Source organism: Gigantopelta aegis, chromosome 5, assembly GCF_016097555.1.
Source record: "Gigantopelta aegis isolate Gae_Host chromosome 5, Gae_host_genome, whole genome shotgun sequence".
NCBI classification, from domain to species: Eukaryota; Metazoa; Mollusca; class Gastropoda; order Neomphalida; family Peltospiridae; genus Gigantopelta; species Gigantopelta aegis.
Window position 1 is genome coordinate 34,200,994 of NC_054703.1, and position 14,230 is coordinate 34,215,223.

The window sequence follows — 14,230 nt, forward strand, 5'->3', positions numbered from 1 at the left end:
AATATCACTAAATCATGGATTTCTTTGTACTGATGCTTGTATGCATATATACTGTGTGTGTATATATACAAACTCTTCAAAAAAAGTAGGGGAACTCTAATAAGAATTTACAATTGCCAAAATTGTAAGGTATATTAGCTGTGGGGAATGGTTATATGATAATAGTGAATTAATTGGGCAAACATTACAACCAGTAGTTCAGTATTACAGTAGGTTTTATGACCACCAAAGATCTTAAAGGACGATTGGGGTCAGAAGTGAAATTTAAAAGTTGATGTGTTTTTTTTATCAGTAAATGGCAAAGTCAGACATTAAAAATGACTAAAAACAAAACAATAACAACTGTATGATCAACAGAATGAAAAAGATTGACAGAAATAATGTTCCACAGTGATTAATCGACCTTCCTGGAAATTGTCAAAATTGAGAATGACGCCCCACGGACGTGTACGGGGTAACTGCATGATGCACGTGCAAACTATAGAATGTGTTTCGGTGTTTTGATAAACAGACCTGAACGTTCTTTACTAGGATGTCTAGTCAAAACATATGTTTGGTCTAATAATTGACATTAACATTAATATTTCAGGTTCCCCTACTTTTTTTTAAAGAGTATGTTATATTTGACATAACACACAACTAGTCAAAATTTTGGTGTAGGTTTTATTTAAATAAGATTTTGTGGAGAACGAAGTATCATTAACTTGACTTTATCGACATACATGCAGTAACCTGCTGGTGACAGTTCTTCTTTATTACAGTATCAAAGTTTAACCAAATAACAGGTCAATAATAGAAAATGTAAATTTTGTAATATTTTTTTCAGAAACTAGCAGAATCTCTGAAGGAAAACAAGTCTTTAAGAACAGTGAATATCGAATCGAACTACATCAGCGGTGACGCGATCGTGGAAATTCTCAAAGCGATTAACATCAATCAGGTTGTCACGGAACTCAGGGTAACAAACCAGGTAACTGAGAAATTATTCTCTCTCTTCTAGTTATTTTTGTTCTTATATCCAATTACGGTTCAAGAATGCTCTCCTGGGCACAGACCTCAGCTATCTGGACTCTGTCATGTACAGAGGGTTAGAGGTTAGTGAGTGAAATACCCTCGCTAAAACCTGTGACAGTTGGAAATTATTTTACTCGGGACTTATATATTTATAAACTGGTAACTTTGGTAATTTCGGTATGGCAGTAAGTTTATTTGTTTTCCTGAGATATGATAAATTGCAGGAGTGTGAGACCCACTGGGTTAATATTTATTCCACACAATACTCTGTGACTGGTATACAAAAGAATGTAAATATACAACATCTTCTGTTACTATCAGCGAGAATAGCCTAGTTTGCAGAACCTGGTTTCTTTTTCTTATAGATGAGGTGTCACAATACCATATGTCAAACATTTGATTAATTTTTTTTTAAGTTATTTACGTTTAGATACCCAGTTACCTCCCTTTGTTTTATTTTCAGAAACCGAATTATCTCCCTTTGTTTGCTTTTAGAAACTATTACCTTTGTTTAGATCTCACTACACAGATGTTATCTGCCATTGAAACTTCAAACGAAGATTGCCAATAGAACGGGTTCTCGTTGGCACTAACAACATACACCATTGCAAACATACATTATATAAGCATTTATTTTCACTCCAAAATTGAGAACATTTCTGTCTCAGTTTTTTGCTATATGACCGCATCTGGCTGTAGTACTGGTCTGAACAGGTGGTTCATTAACCGATTCACTCCGGCTGTCTCTCGCGCTGTACACCCATGTCCCAAAAGGTCGATGCATAATATTACAAAATAACATGGGTAAAATACAGCCAGAAGGCTTACCATTAAACGTACAAAGTGAATATGTCGACCATAACATGTGGACCGTGATGAATGAACTCTCACCCGGAAATGATCTGTGTAGTGAGACCGTACGTTCAGAAATCAAGTTATCTCCCTTTATTTACTTTGAGAAATCCAGTTACCTCTGTTTTATTTTCAGAAACAATTATTTTCCTTGTTTGCTTTTAGAAACCAATGATCTCCCTTTGCTTACTTTCAGAAACCAAGCATTCTCGGCCACAAGACAGAGAGTGCGATACTCAAGTTGATCCTGGAGAACGAGACGATGCTCAGGCTGGGGATGTTCTTCGAGTACCCGGATCCACGCATTCGATGTCTGGAAAAACTCAAGACTAATTACGACACATGTAAGTTTTAAGGCAGTAAAACAGATAAAACAGATCTTCCATTGCTACGCGATTTGTGACTGTTGTACGTCGATAAAAAAAAAAAAAAATACCAACAAATAATTCTTGTATAACATACACATACGTATACAAGAGTCGGTACAAAAACATGTCATTAAATAAAACATTTCCTTCCTTCAGTACAAAACTGATATTAAAGAAAAGAAATGTACCAGTGTATCTGTGAAGGTGTTTGACACCCAATAGCCGATGTATTTTTAGTGCTGGGGTGTCGTTAAACATTGTTTCAGTCGTTCACTCTGTGAAGGAATTCTATAGTATTAACAATGGGAATGGTAAGCTTGATAAATGTGTCGTAACCTTTCACATTATACATAATTAACTTTAAAGATTTTAAAACTGATTTCTATACAAATTTCTAATATATCTGCCTTAATATTTGTGTTATATTATACTTTTCCCCACAGCTCTGTACACTGTGGTTTTACATAATTGTATAAATAATGTTTCCATATACTTACCTTTTGTTACACCCAGTAGCCGATGTGTATTTTTGTGCTGGTGTGTTGTTAAACATTCATTTATTCGTTCATTCGTTCGTCCATACATTCATTCATTCATTCTTTCATACATACATACATACATTCGTTCGTTCATTCATTCATTCATTCATCCAACCATCCATCCATCCATTCACCACACTATGCTTATTACATAGCCTGTAATGAATAAAACAAACAAAATAATTATTTGTACTTTCTTTCTTTTTTCCAGTGCGGAAGAAGCGTGTAGGAGCTGCGTGATTGAACCTGTGAGCTTTTCTATGCAAATCCCGACTCTTAACCAACACAAAGACTGTCACAAGCGGCCTGTGCTTGTAGTGTGTCTCCTTATGGGGCCCTGTCATTTAGGGGCCTCTTCATGAGACCTTCTCTAGTGCCATCATCGTTGGCTTCCGCTTCTAGGTGTTTTTTTTTCATTTATATTTTATTTGATATTCAGTCTCTGTTTGATCCCAGCCTCTTCTTGCAGGTATACATGATGGGGTGGGTCCACGATTTGTCTTGGCATACACTACCTGCAAGTAAGAAAATGTTAACGGCAAAAAAAACATGCCATTGAAAAAAAAACCTGAATATAGTTCAAGGCAAAAAAAAATGCCGTGGAGATTTTAATTCTCTATGACATTGTTGATTGTCATGGGCAATTGCAGGGATTGGGCTTATGGTTTGTCAATTTTTAATTAATTAATTAATTACAAATATGTTGTACCTATTTCGGATGTATTAAGGCTCTTGAAGTGCTTAGGTATGCCCAGACATCCCCTCCTGTGAAAAATGGACTCGTTGGAAAATTTTAATCCATCCCATTGGCTTTTGAGATGTTCGGACCAGTCTACTACCATAAAAGGGGAAACTACAATTTGTTTAGGTCTGGTTAGGTATTCATAAAAAGAGAAGGTGATCCAAGTATTCTATGATTTTGTTTGTCAGAACATTGTAAGTTTTAGTTTTGTTACTTTTTAAAAATTAATGTAGCAGGTGTACAAGGTATTTATTGTTTCAGAAAAACACCATAACAATGTCATTTTATAATTAAATACATCAAATTTAATTACAAGTATTGCTTTATATATATTTTGTGGTTTGAGTTTGGTTTTCTGCTAATATCCTGGCTAAAGAGTTTCGAAGCTATCTTAACGCTATGATATCATGAAACTATTATAAGCTATGACGTCACTACGACACTCTCCCTAGCCTTCGATGGTTTTATGATATCGTGATGCTAAGATAGCTTAGGTGGAGATAAACATAAGGTGTTCCATTTTAAAGCTTTCACTGTAAATGCAGTTGTGTGCTTTCGGACACAGATATGTTGAGCCATCCCAAATTGAATAATATACCATTCTTATGAATGATATGCTTATCATCTGATCATTGCCACCAGCTTCTTGCTCAAAATGTACAGAACAAGATTCATTTCAACATATTAAAATATTTACAGTATTAATATTATCACTGGGGTTTTTGAGTTTCAGAACTCCAAAAGCTGGTGGTTATGTGAATGAATGAAATGCATGTTAAAAAGTGTAAAATAGGCTGTTATTTTTCGGAAATCAGGCAAATAACGGATGAAAATACAGATTTTTTCAGGAATAGAAGATTTATTGCTACTCAAAATCTATTCCTCTCCTTGTTCTGTCCTGGACGGGGGAGTCGGCTTAAGTCGACACCTGTGTCCATGACAGGCGTGCCCTACAACAGCTTGCTCTGAATGTGAACGTTAAACCCTCTGACCTCACCTTGTTGTGGTGAAAATGGTTAAACTGCTGAATTGTCTTAATTTGTGGTCCACTGGCATTATCGTTTTTGCAGATAACACTTTGTTCTCGGTCTATAATAATTACCAGTAACCATTAAAAAGAACTAATCCTGTATAGGTGAGTTCGGATCGAACACTGATTTATATATTTTTATTTGCTTTGTAGTAGAACAGAGTTACATCCCTTGACATGGCAGTTTTGTTTTCTTTTGCCATCTTTTAAGTTTTGCCTTTTTTTCAGAACAGGACTTGTTTTTTTAGTTTTTTTACATGAATTGTACTTCATTTTAGCTGTGATGAGAAAAAAAGTGACATGACAAGTTCTCATTATACGAAGATTTGAACATTTTAAGGTTTGATTTATACAAGAAATAATAGACATTGTGTTTGTGAATGGTTATCTCTCTTTGTGTAGTGGTATCCGTACAGGAACCAAGATGGTGTGTACCGTTAACCTCAGTTAATGAATGTGTGAAAATCCATCTTGTACAGAGATGGGATAGTGAAACATAAAGCAAGAATATAGGCAGTGTGTTTGTGAGGAATTATCTCCCTTTGTTCAGATAATGTGTGAGGACTTGGTGTAATTTCAGCCAATTGCTTGTCGCTAACGTTCGCTAGACAGGAGTCTAATTCACTAAACTCTCGCAACTTTGCGACCTCGCAGTGCAATGCTAAAAGACTTGCAAAGAGGATGCTTTGCTGTCTAGCAGAGCCTAAGAGAGCTTTGTGGATTAGACCCCTGGGCCCCATTTTACAAAACGATCTTAGCCCTAAGATTACCTTAAGTGCATAGCTACCCTATGTACTTAAGTTGATCTTAGGGCTAAGATCTCTTCGTGGAACAGGGCCCTGGTTTTTATGCTACACATTAAACCAAATGGCCATGTCAGGAACCAATCAAATAGTTTCGTGAACGTTAACGAAACGTTTGCAGGCTGAACTAGGGCTGGTACCTTTTTAATTTTTATCAATGAAAATATGAATATGAAGTTATCAATTGTTCGAGGATTCAAGTACATTGTGTTTGTGAAGGTCTTCCCATTTTTATTTATAACGGTTGAGATGTTTATACCCTTAATTGAAATCTCCTTTGTTTTGTGTTAGTCGTACAAGAAATGAGAGATGCAGTGTATGTATAATTTTAATTAATCTAGATATGACACATTTCCCAAAAATGTGAATACCAGAAGCTCTGGGTCCAATTTCACAAAACATTGTAAGCCTAGTTTTGCACATAAACAAAAATCTACAACTAAACCGCAATTCTTATTGCTGTTATAGTACAACTAATATAGTTAGAAATACACATATTTCATTTTATTTTGTCCTTAAAATGCTCCATCTTCAGTAATGATGTAATTTTCTGCATAAAATCGATGCCAGAAACATATCACTGTATGACCGGTATAACTGTTAGTCGCATACGTAAACTTACAATGTTTTGTGAAATAGGCCCCTGGGCATTGTTTTTCTGAAGATTTATCTCCCCTTTTTTATTGTTATGAAATGGTTTGTACCCTTAAGTTTAAATACATGAAGACTTGCTTGCTATGTTTGTGCTGTATAAAAGATTTTAATTAGGAAATCTCGGAATATTGTACAGATAGATCCATACAATTTTTTGCAATTATTTGTACCTTTAATTTTATTTAATTTTCAAAACAGTTATTCAGAGATAATGTAAGATGTACAAGAAGGCATGCACATTGTATTTGTGAAGTTGTCTCCCCTTGTTTGTTAATTTTACTTAAGATATCTTTCATATGCTTTTCACCCTTTGTTTCGTGTTGATGAAAAGTCTCCAGAAGTATCTTATTGTAGTTTTTGAAGCTATACAGGTTGTAGCATACAGGAAGTTATAGACGTTGTGTTTGTGAAGATTTGTTTCACCTCTTTCATATTTTTAAAAACGAAACAAGCGTCTGAGAAGTAACCTTTATCAAGTCACGTTTTAGTCTATTTTAAGGGTATTTCAGCGTCACACTCTTGTTTCACTCTGTTGTATCCAAATTTGTTACAGATTTGTAAATGTGTCCATTTTACGGGTTGAAACTAGAGTCTAGGTAAAAAAAAAAAATATTCCTTAGTACTTAAAAACTAGGGTTTGTCCCTTTAACAAATGCAAAGCCTGTGGTCGCAGGTGTAAAATAATAGGTTTAGATTGCTTACATATTCAGCAGTGCATACCTGTGATGTCAGATTACCTGTAATGCGCTTACAACACCATAAACACTTTCAAATGTGTGTATCCAGTCACTGAATATGATGAAAGTCAGCTACAAATGTACAGATTTTTATGGAAGATATACATACCGGTAAGCAGTTAAAATGGGATCCTGTATTTTGTTGTTTTTATTTTACCGGTTGTCAAGGGGGGCTCCTACTTTCGGCCACCATTTGGGGGGTTAAGATTTTCCACACCCATCTCTACTCATGCACTGTAATTGGTGCACGTCTGTTGGTATGTGATGATTTTGTACGCTGCTAGTATGTGTGTGTGTGTCCACAATTTAAAAAATAAAATAAAATAAGAGCGCATTAAAATGACAATGGCATTTTAACAAGTGAGCAGAATGTTACATTTTTTGTTTTGTACATATGGGGCCGAATTTACGTAGCCTGTTTTTTTCTTAAACGCAGGTGTTTGAGCATTGTAAATCACAGGCGTAGGAAGCGGGGGTTTGGGGGGGGGGGGGGTGCGATTTTTTTCCAGATATTTTGCTTTATATTTGCTTTATAATAGTGTAAAAGTGTGTACCTTCCTACACCACTGTTAACATGTATGTAGTTACTTACACATGTTAAGTCCAAAACAAGCTTTATAAATTCAGCCCCACTATCTTTGCATCGTATAATTATGTGAATATATGTGCCTATATTGCTATTTTTTCCACTTCTCCATGTTGCAAATATAATATGATGTGAACTTTTGTAATATTGTTTATGTAATCATTTGTTTTTTTTTTTGTTTTTTTTTTTTTAGTTTGCATAGGTAGTGTTTGTTGTGTCCATTTTGAATTTGTTTGTATGCTAGTATTTACTATAGAATGTTATTCGAATCTAGGATGTTACTTCCAATAGCATGTTTTGATACCTTTTATTATATGTAGGTGTATTAATTTGTATTCCTTTTGTTTTGTCTTTATTACAATTCAAATCTTTATTTATTTCTTATAATTATTATTAAAGGGACATAACCCAGTTAAAATAAGCCTTTCACTGACTTCTCTGAGTTGGTCGGGTTTTTTTAATAAATGTTATTATTAAGCAAGAATCAATTTTTATTTAATGGAATGAATAAATATTTAACGACACCCCAGCACGAAAAATACATCGGCTATAGGGTGTCAAACTTTTATTTAATGGAAGCAGGATGCATTATTGGTGAAAACTAAATCTTAAAAATAGATGAAAATGTTTATAGACTCAAGGCCTGAGCCGAGGTCAGCCAGACAGCAGAAAAAAAACATCCAATAGACTGGTTTATTTGCTTCACGGTAAACTAAATGGTCATGTTGAGAACCAATCAAATAGTTTGAAAACGTTAGCTGGCTGAACATGGGACTGGAATGGCTTTGGATTTTGTGTGCTTTGGAGTCTCTGAATTGTGTATTGGTTGAAGGTATTGTCAGCATAATTCATAATATAAAGACAAGCAAAAGGGCAAGTGAACTTTGATTGCAGATGTGAAATAAAAGGCTTTTGAGTTTTTAATTATGTGGAAGGAAAGTATCCATCCCTCCTTTTGAAATGTCCAGGCATACGGCATATGTAGTTCCCAGATAATAACGAGGACCTGTGTGAGAAACTGTCAGTTCGATCTTGGCGTCATAGCATGTCATGGATTATTTTTATTTGTCTTTATTTTTAAATTCTCATTGTTGAATAATTAATTTTCTCTTCTTTTTTTTTTTCTTAAAAATTTCAGAACATGTTAAATGTGACTGTGGTTTACCTAATGCTGTGGTTTGTCCCATCTGTTTTTTAAGTCTCTTATCCTGTATGATTTTTAAATGTTTTTGTTTTTGTTTTTCGTTTTTTGTCCATGTGAAATACGGCACAATGAATAAGCCACCCATCAGTAGTAACAATAAACTGATAATGAAAAATTATTTGTTGGTCGTTTTGTTTAACAAGGTTAAAATTTGTTTTCTTTAACGACACCACTAGAGCTCATTGATTAAATAATAATCATTGGCTATTTGGATGGATATTTGCTAAGTAGGTTTTAAGAGGAAACAAACTACATATTTCCATTAGGATCAAGGGATTTTTTGTATACACTTTTCCACAAACAAGACAACACATACCATGGCATAACATCAATATACCAGATGTGGGGCACTGGTTTGGACAGGAACCTCTCCCCCCCCCCCCCCCCCAATCAGATAATGGGCCCACCAATGTATTTTGATCCTACATGTATGACTTGAGCATCTAAAAGTTTGTTTTGTTTAACAACACCACTAGAGCACATTGATTTTTTTTTAATCATCGGCTATTGGATGATGATGTCAAACATTTGGTAATTCTAACATACAGGCTTAGAGAGGAAACCCGCCACAATTATTCCATTAGTAGCCAGGCACCACCCCACAGACAGGATAGCACATACCACAGCCTTTGATATACCAATCATGGTGCACTGGCTGGAACGAGAAATAACCCAATGGTCAAGCATTTACCCCAAACACTTCTGACTGAGCTAGATCCCACCCCCTGCTTAATAACTTGATATATTATATATTGATATATTATTTATATATTTATTGATATCTTGTATATTGACATTATCATATTTTAATATATTATTATTATATTGATATACTGCACCAGGATCACTTTGTTGAATCTTGTTTAAAAACGTAAATGTATTGTTTTAATTGAAATTATATCATATCCGATTAAGGCCATAAATTCAATTAGAATTGTTATAAAATAACTCATTGCATTTATTGACAATAAAGTGTAGTATTACAGTAGAAAACTGAATAATACCGCACCGATATATGCTGTATTTTGCCTATCAGTTTACTGTGGAGGCCATCTTTGACGCCATCTTGAAATACAGCAAATATTCGATGTAGATGTTACACAGTTCCCTGAACCAAAATCGGTAATAACCTGGTTTAATAATCTGATTAGCTTTGTGGATGTTATTGTTCACTTGATAAAAAAACCCAACCCAAAATTCACCGGCCTCGGTGGCCATCGGACTACAGGCTGGTAGGTACAGGGTTCGCAGCCCGGTACCGGCTCCAACCCAGAGCGAATTTTTAAAGGGCTCAATGGGTAGGTGTAAGGCCACTATACCCTCCTCTCTCTCACTGACCACTACCCAACTAACAACTAACCCACTGTCCTGGATGGACAGACATCCCAGATAGCTGAGGTGTGTGCCCAGGACAGCGTGCTTGATCCTTTATTGGTTATAAGCTTGAAAATAAGTTTAAATGAACCCAAAGTAATTAACCAATCACATTGGAGAACATACCATCAATTTGTAATTATAAGTATTAAAGTTGTGGCCATTGATTAAATGTCTCTGGTACATCAGAAATGGAACAGGGGAGTGACTGCCCCCCCCCCCCCCCCCCCTTCTAACTCTGAAGCTGAGGTGGCCAGATTATGCTTTGGCCTGAATTGAAAGGTGAATTAATAAGACGGTGAACTAATTAATATAGTTTAAAATATGCGTTGACGGTAGTACAATTTCTAACCCAGGGTGGCATCTGCCTGCATGGGATCGAGGGACCTTTTATATATACTTTTCCACAAACAGGACAGCACATACCATGGCATGACATCAATATACCAGATGTGGGGCACTGGTTTGGACAGGAAAACCCCCCAATCAGAGAATGGGCCCACCAAGGTCTTTTGATCCTATGACTTCAGCATCTAACAGAAAAAGAAGACGGGACGGGAGTAGTTTGAAAAGTTACAGTTTGTTTTGTTTAACAACACCACTAGAGCACATAGAGGCCAGTACCTAGCAGCCTCGAGTCCAGTCGCTTAACTCACAACGTCACCGAGGCCGGTTGTGCGCCGATTCCACATTGGAAGCACTTCATGTATCATTACCAAAAAAAATGGGGCGAGATGTAGCCCAGTGGTAAAGCGTTCGCTTGATGCATGGTCGGTCTAGGATCGATCCCCGTCGGTGGGCCCATTGGGCTATTTCTCGTTCCAGCCAGTGCTCCACAACTGCTGTACCAAAGACCGTGGGATGTACTATCCTGTGTGTGGGATGGTGCATATAAAAGATCCCTTGCTGCAAATCGAAAAGCATAGCAAATGAAGTGGCGACAGTGGGTTTCCTCTCTCAATATTTGTATGGTTCTTAACCATATGTCTGACACCATATAACTGTAAATAAAATGTGTTGAGTGCATCGTTAAATAAAAACATTTCCTTCCTTCTAACTCAGGATGCACCTGCCTACATGGGGTCCGGATACTGGGATGCGAACCCAGTACCTAGAAGCCTCGAGTCCAATCGCTTAACTCACTACACCACCGGGGCCGGTTGTGCGCGGATTCCACATGCTTTTTTTTTTTTTTTTTTTTTTTCCACATGCTACCACTTAAGGTATCATTACCAAAGAAGTCGCACAGTCTTACCAGACCTTTATGGGCAAAAGCGACAACTATTAGAATTACTGTCGCTGTCACCAGGGCGAACGTTATGACACGAGCAGGTAGCTGGGGAAATTAATGGTTCCGAGGAAACTGGCTCAACGACTTGTCAGGTGGTGAAGGCAATTTAACATGGACTACTGTGTTTAGCAAATTAGATGTTGAGTTGACTTATCACCTGCGATATGATGTGTGAACAGAACATACGGAGAGAGGAAAGGAATGTCAGTTTGACGATAGCTTTGGTTGTGGGAAGAAGTAACCCAAGTACTCTGACGGCGAGAGAGCAAGACGGACATTAAATAGTGTGGGCAGTTATAACGCTCATTAATGAGGCCCACCGACGGGATCGATCCCGAACTGACTGCGCTTTAAGCGTTCGCTTGACCAGTGAGCTACGCCCCCATTCCTGCCCTAGATATGAAATAAAGAAGAAGAAAAAAATAAAAAAAAATATATATATATAGTACATAGTGCACTGTCTGTAATGAGAAATAGACCCACTGATGGGGATCGATCTCAAACTGACTGCGCATCAAGCGAGCGCTATTCCAGTAAGTTACGTCCTGCCCCAGCGTGTACTGCAACAGCTGACTCATTAATGAGTGTTAATAACTGTCCAAATGCCCGTCTAGCTCTCTTACCGTCAGAGTATTCGGGCTAGGGACGAACGTCTGTGGAAAATAAACCAATTTATCTATATTATAATACGCAACGCCTTTTTAACAGTTTCCAATCGTTCTGACCACACCTCCTTTTTTGTTTGTACAGTCGACGACCTTCTTTGTACTTACTTGTTGCCGCATTCTTCAAGGATCTTTTTGTGCTCGGGTCCAGTCGACTACAGGCACGAGGGGGGGGGGGGGGGGGGAGACTCAGTATACTTCTAGCCCTCCCCTTATTAATATGTTGTCGGGGAGGACTAGAGATGACTGTGTGTAATACTTCGGCAATCGTCGGCGACCAAATAGTAGCCAGCTACTGTGTCTGAAATACGAATTTTGTTTCTAAATCTGATGCCACAGAGCTTTAGCTTGATTATTCTCGAGTCTAGTCATGCAATTAAACTTCACATGTTGTTAACCAGTACCAACGCTACACGAAGAAACCCGACGCCTCTATACGAAACGAGCCTGCGCTGTACTTTCTTGTGGCGAGGGGCGGATTTAGCTCAGTCGGTTGAGTGCTCGCTACAACATATCAATAAGGGGAGGGCTAGACTTCCCCGCGCAGAGACTGGCCCCAAGGGCTTGTCAGGCGGTGAAGATCCTTTAACATGGGACTGCTGTATTTAGGAAATTAAATGTTGAGCTGAATTATCACCTGCGGTATGATGTGTGAACAGAACATACCGAGAGAAGAAAGGAATGTTTGTTTAACGACGCCTTGACCTGCAATGGTTGCAAAAAAGAGTTAGTCCGTTCCATCCTCCTACAAAAATGTTGTTTTTCAGGGGGTTTTTTGTATTTTTTTTTTTTTTTTAAATAATTTCAGTTTGGTTTGACGTTAGAAGAAAAGTAAAAGTGTTTTTAGAAATAACAAACATATACTATTTTAGTGTGTAATTTGGAAAACAATCGGCTCAGAAATAAATAACTTGTAGTAAATTCTATTTATGAAAAAAGGCGTTCCGTGTGGGAAGGATTATAGATGCGTTATGAACTGATGGGCCTGTAATTAAAAGCAGAGATGCATTGTAGGTGAATAAAGTTAAACTTTGTTTCGTGTAACACCATTATACCACATTAGTAATTAATCCTTATCATCAGCTACTGGAACAAATGTATAATGAAAAAAAACCTTAGCTAATGGATGTCAAACATTTGGTAATTTTGTTACAGTCTTCATAGGAAATCCCCTGCGCGTGCTGTAACCTCACCGTGGTGCAGGGGTGTAACATTCTCTTTGAGAATGGCCAATACAGCACAAATAAATTTTGAGTAAAAGTCAGTATTTATCTGTGATATTTGTGTTTTTGCACGGTTCTTTACACTGTGTTTTTGTTTAAATCTTGAATTTTTATATTGATGTTGATCATCACTTTATTTGTTTGCCTTACCACTGTTTGACACCCAATAGCCGATGTATTTTTCGTGCTGGGGTGTCGTTAAACATTCATTCATTCATTCATTCATTCATAGGAAACCTGCTACTAAGCTTACGGTTTTATAAACAATAAACGTCAAACTTATTAACGTCGGAATCGGTAATTCATTTTTTTTATTTATTTATTTTTATTGGAGGGAGGAATGGGAATTCGCGAAAATAAATGCTCACGAACTGACTCATTTTCATTAAATAGTGAAAATTTTATCCCGCGAAAATAAAGATCTATCCCCGTCGGTGGTCCCATTAGGCTATTTCTCTGGGTTGGATCCGGTACCGGCTTGCGAACCCTGTACCTACCAGCCTTATGTCCGATGGTTTAACCACTGCGCCACCGAGTCCGGTTCAACCATCATCAACAGCAACAAGATCATCATCAACAACAACAACAATAGCAACAACATCATCATCCACAATAACAGCAACAACAACAACTAAATACTGCCATAAATGCAACATGCAACAAGTCGTTAATATCATTAACGTCGAGATTTACCACTGAAGACATGTTTGCTGTTACTGGCTGCGACCGTTCACAAATAGCCCTCTCTACCTCGACGTGTTTTGTAACGGCGCAGACGTGATAGGTGTCTGACAGAAGACAAGTTCGTGACACGTACGGAATCGGCCGAACAGGTTCGTGACAGGTACGGAATCGACCGAACACTCTCTTAAAGGTACGTGCTCCAGTGTTGACCTCTTACGGCAATGAGAAGGTCATTTGTTTCTGGTCAATAGAGGCAGAGGCGGACTGCTTACAATTATTATTATTACATATATTATTATTATTATTGTTATTTTATTATTATTTCAACTTATTTTCGTACTTATATCCAATTAAGGTTCAAGCATGTTGTCTTGGACACACACCTCAGCTATCTGGGCTGTCTGTCCAGGACAGTGGTGTAGTTGTTTAGTGGTTAGTGAAAGAGAAGAGGGTGTAGTGACCGT

General features: G+C 37.2%; 2 protein-coding genes across 3 annotated transcripts in view; both read left to right on the forward strand.

The window, feature by feature from the left end:
* The window catches only part of LOC121373670 (tropomodulin-1-like), a 46,876-nt gene extending 38,232 nt beyond the window's left edge, over window positions 1–8,644 (forward strand). For both annotated transcript variants that reach the window (XM_041500395.1, XM_041500394.1), the window contains exons 8-10: window positions 827–970; window positions 2,063–2,210; window positions 2,985–8,644. In XM_041500395.1, the coding sequence (XP_041356329.1) occupies window positions 827–970; window positions 2,063–2,210; window positions 2,985–3,013 (321 nt within the window). In that variant the 3' untranslated portion in view covers window positions 3,014–8,644. The remainder of the gene's footprint in view (window positions 1–826; window positions 971–2,062; window positions 2,211–2,984) is intronic.
* A 5,189-nt stretch (window positions 8,645–13,833) lies between these two features.
* LOC121373672 overlaps window positions 13,834–14,230 on the forward strand; it is a 42,031-nt gene continuing 41,634 nt past the window's right edge. The window contains exon 1 of the mRNA XM_041500396.1: window positions 13,834–13,956. The gene's annotated coding sequence lies outside the window, so the exon portion shown is untranslated. The remainder of the gene's footprint in view (window positions 13,957–14,230) is intronic.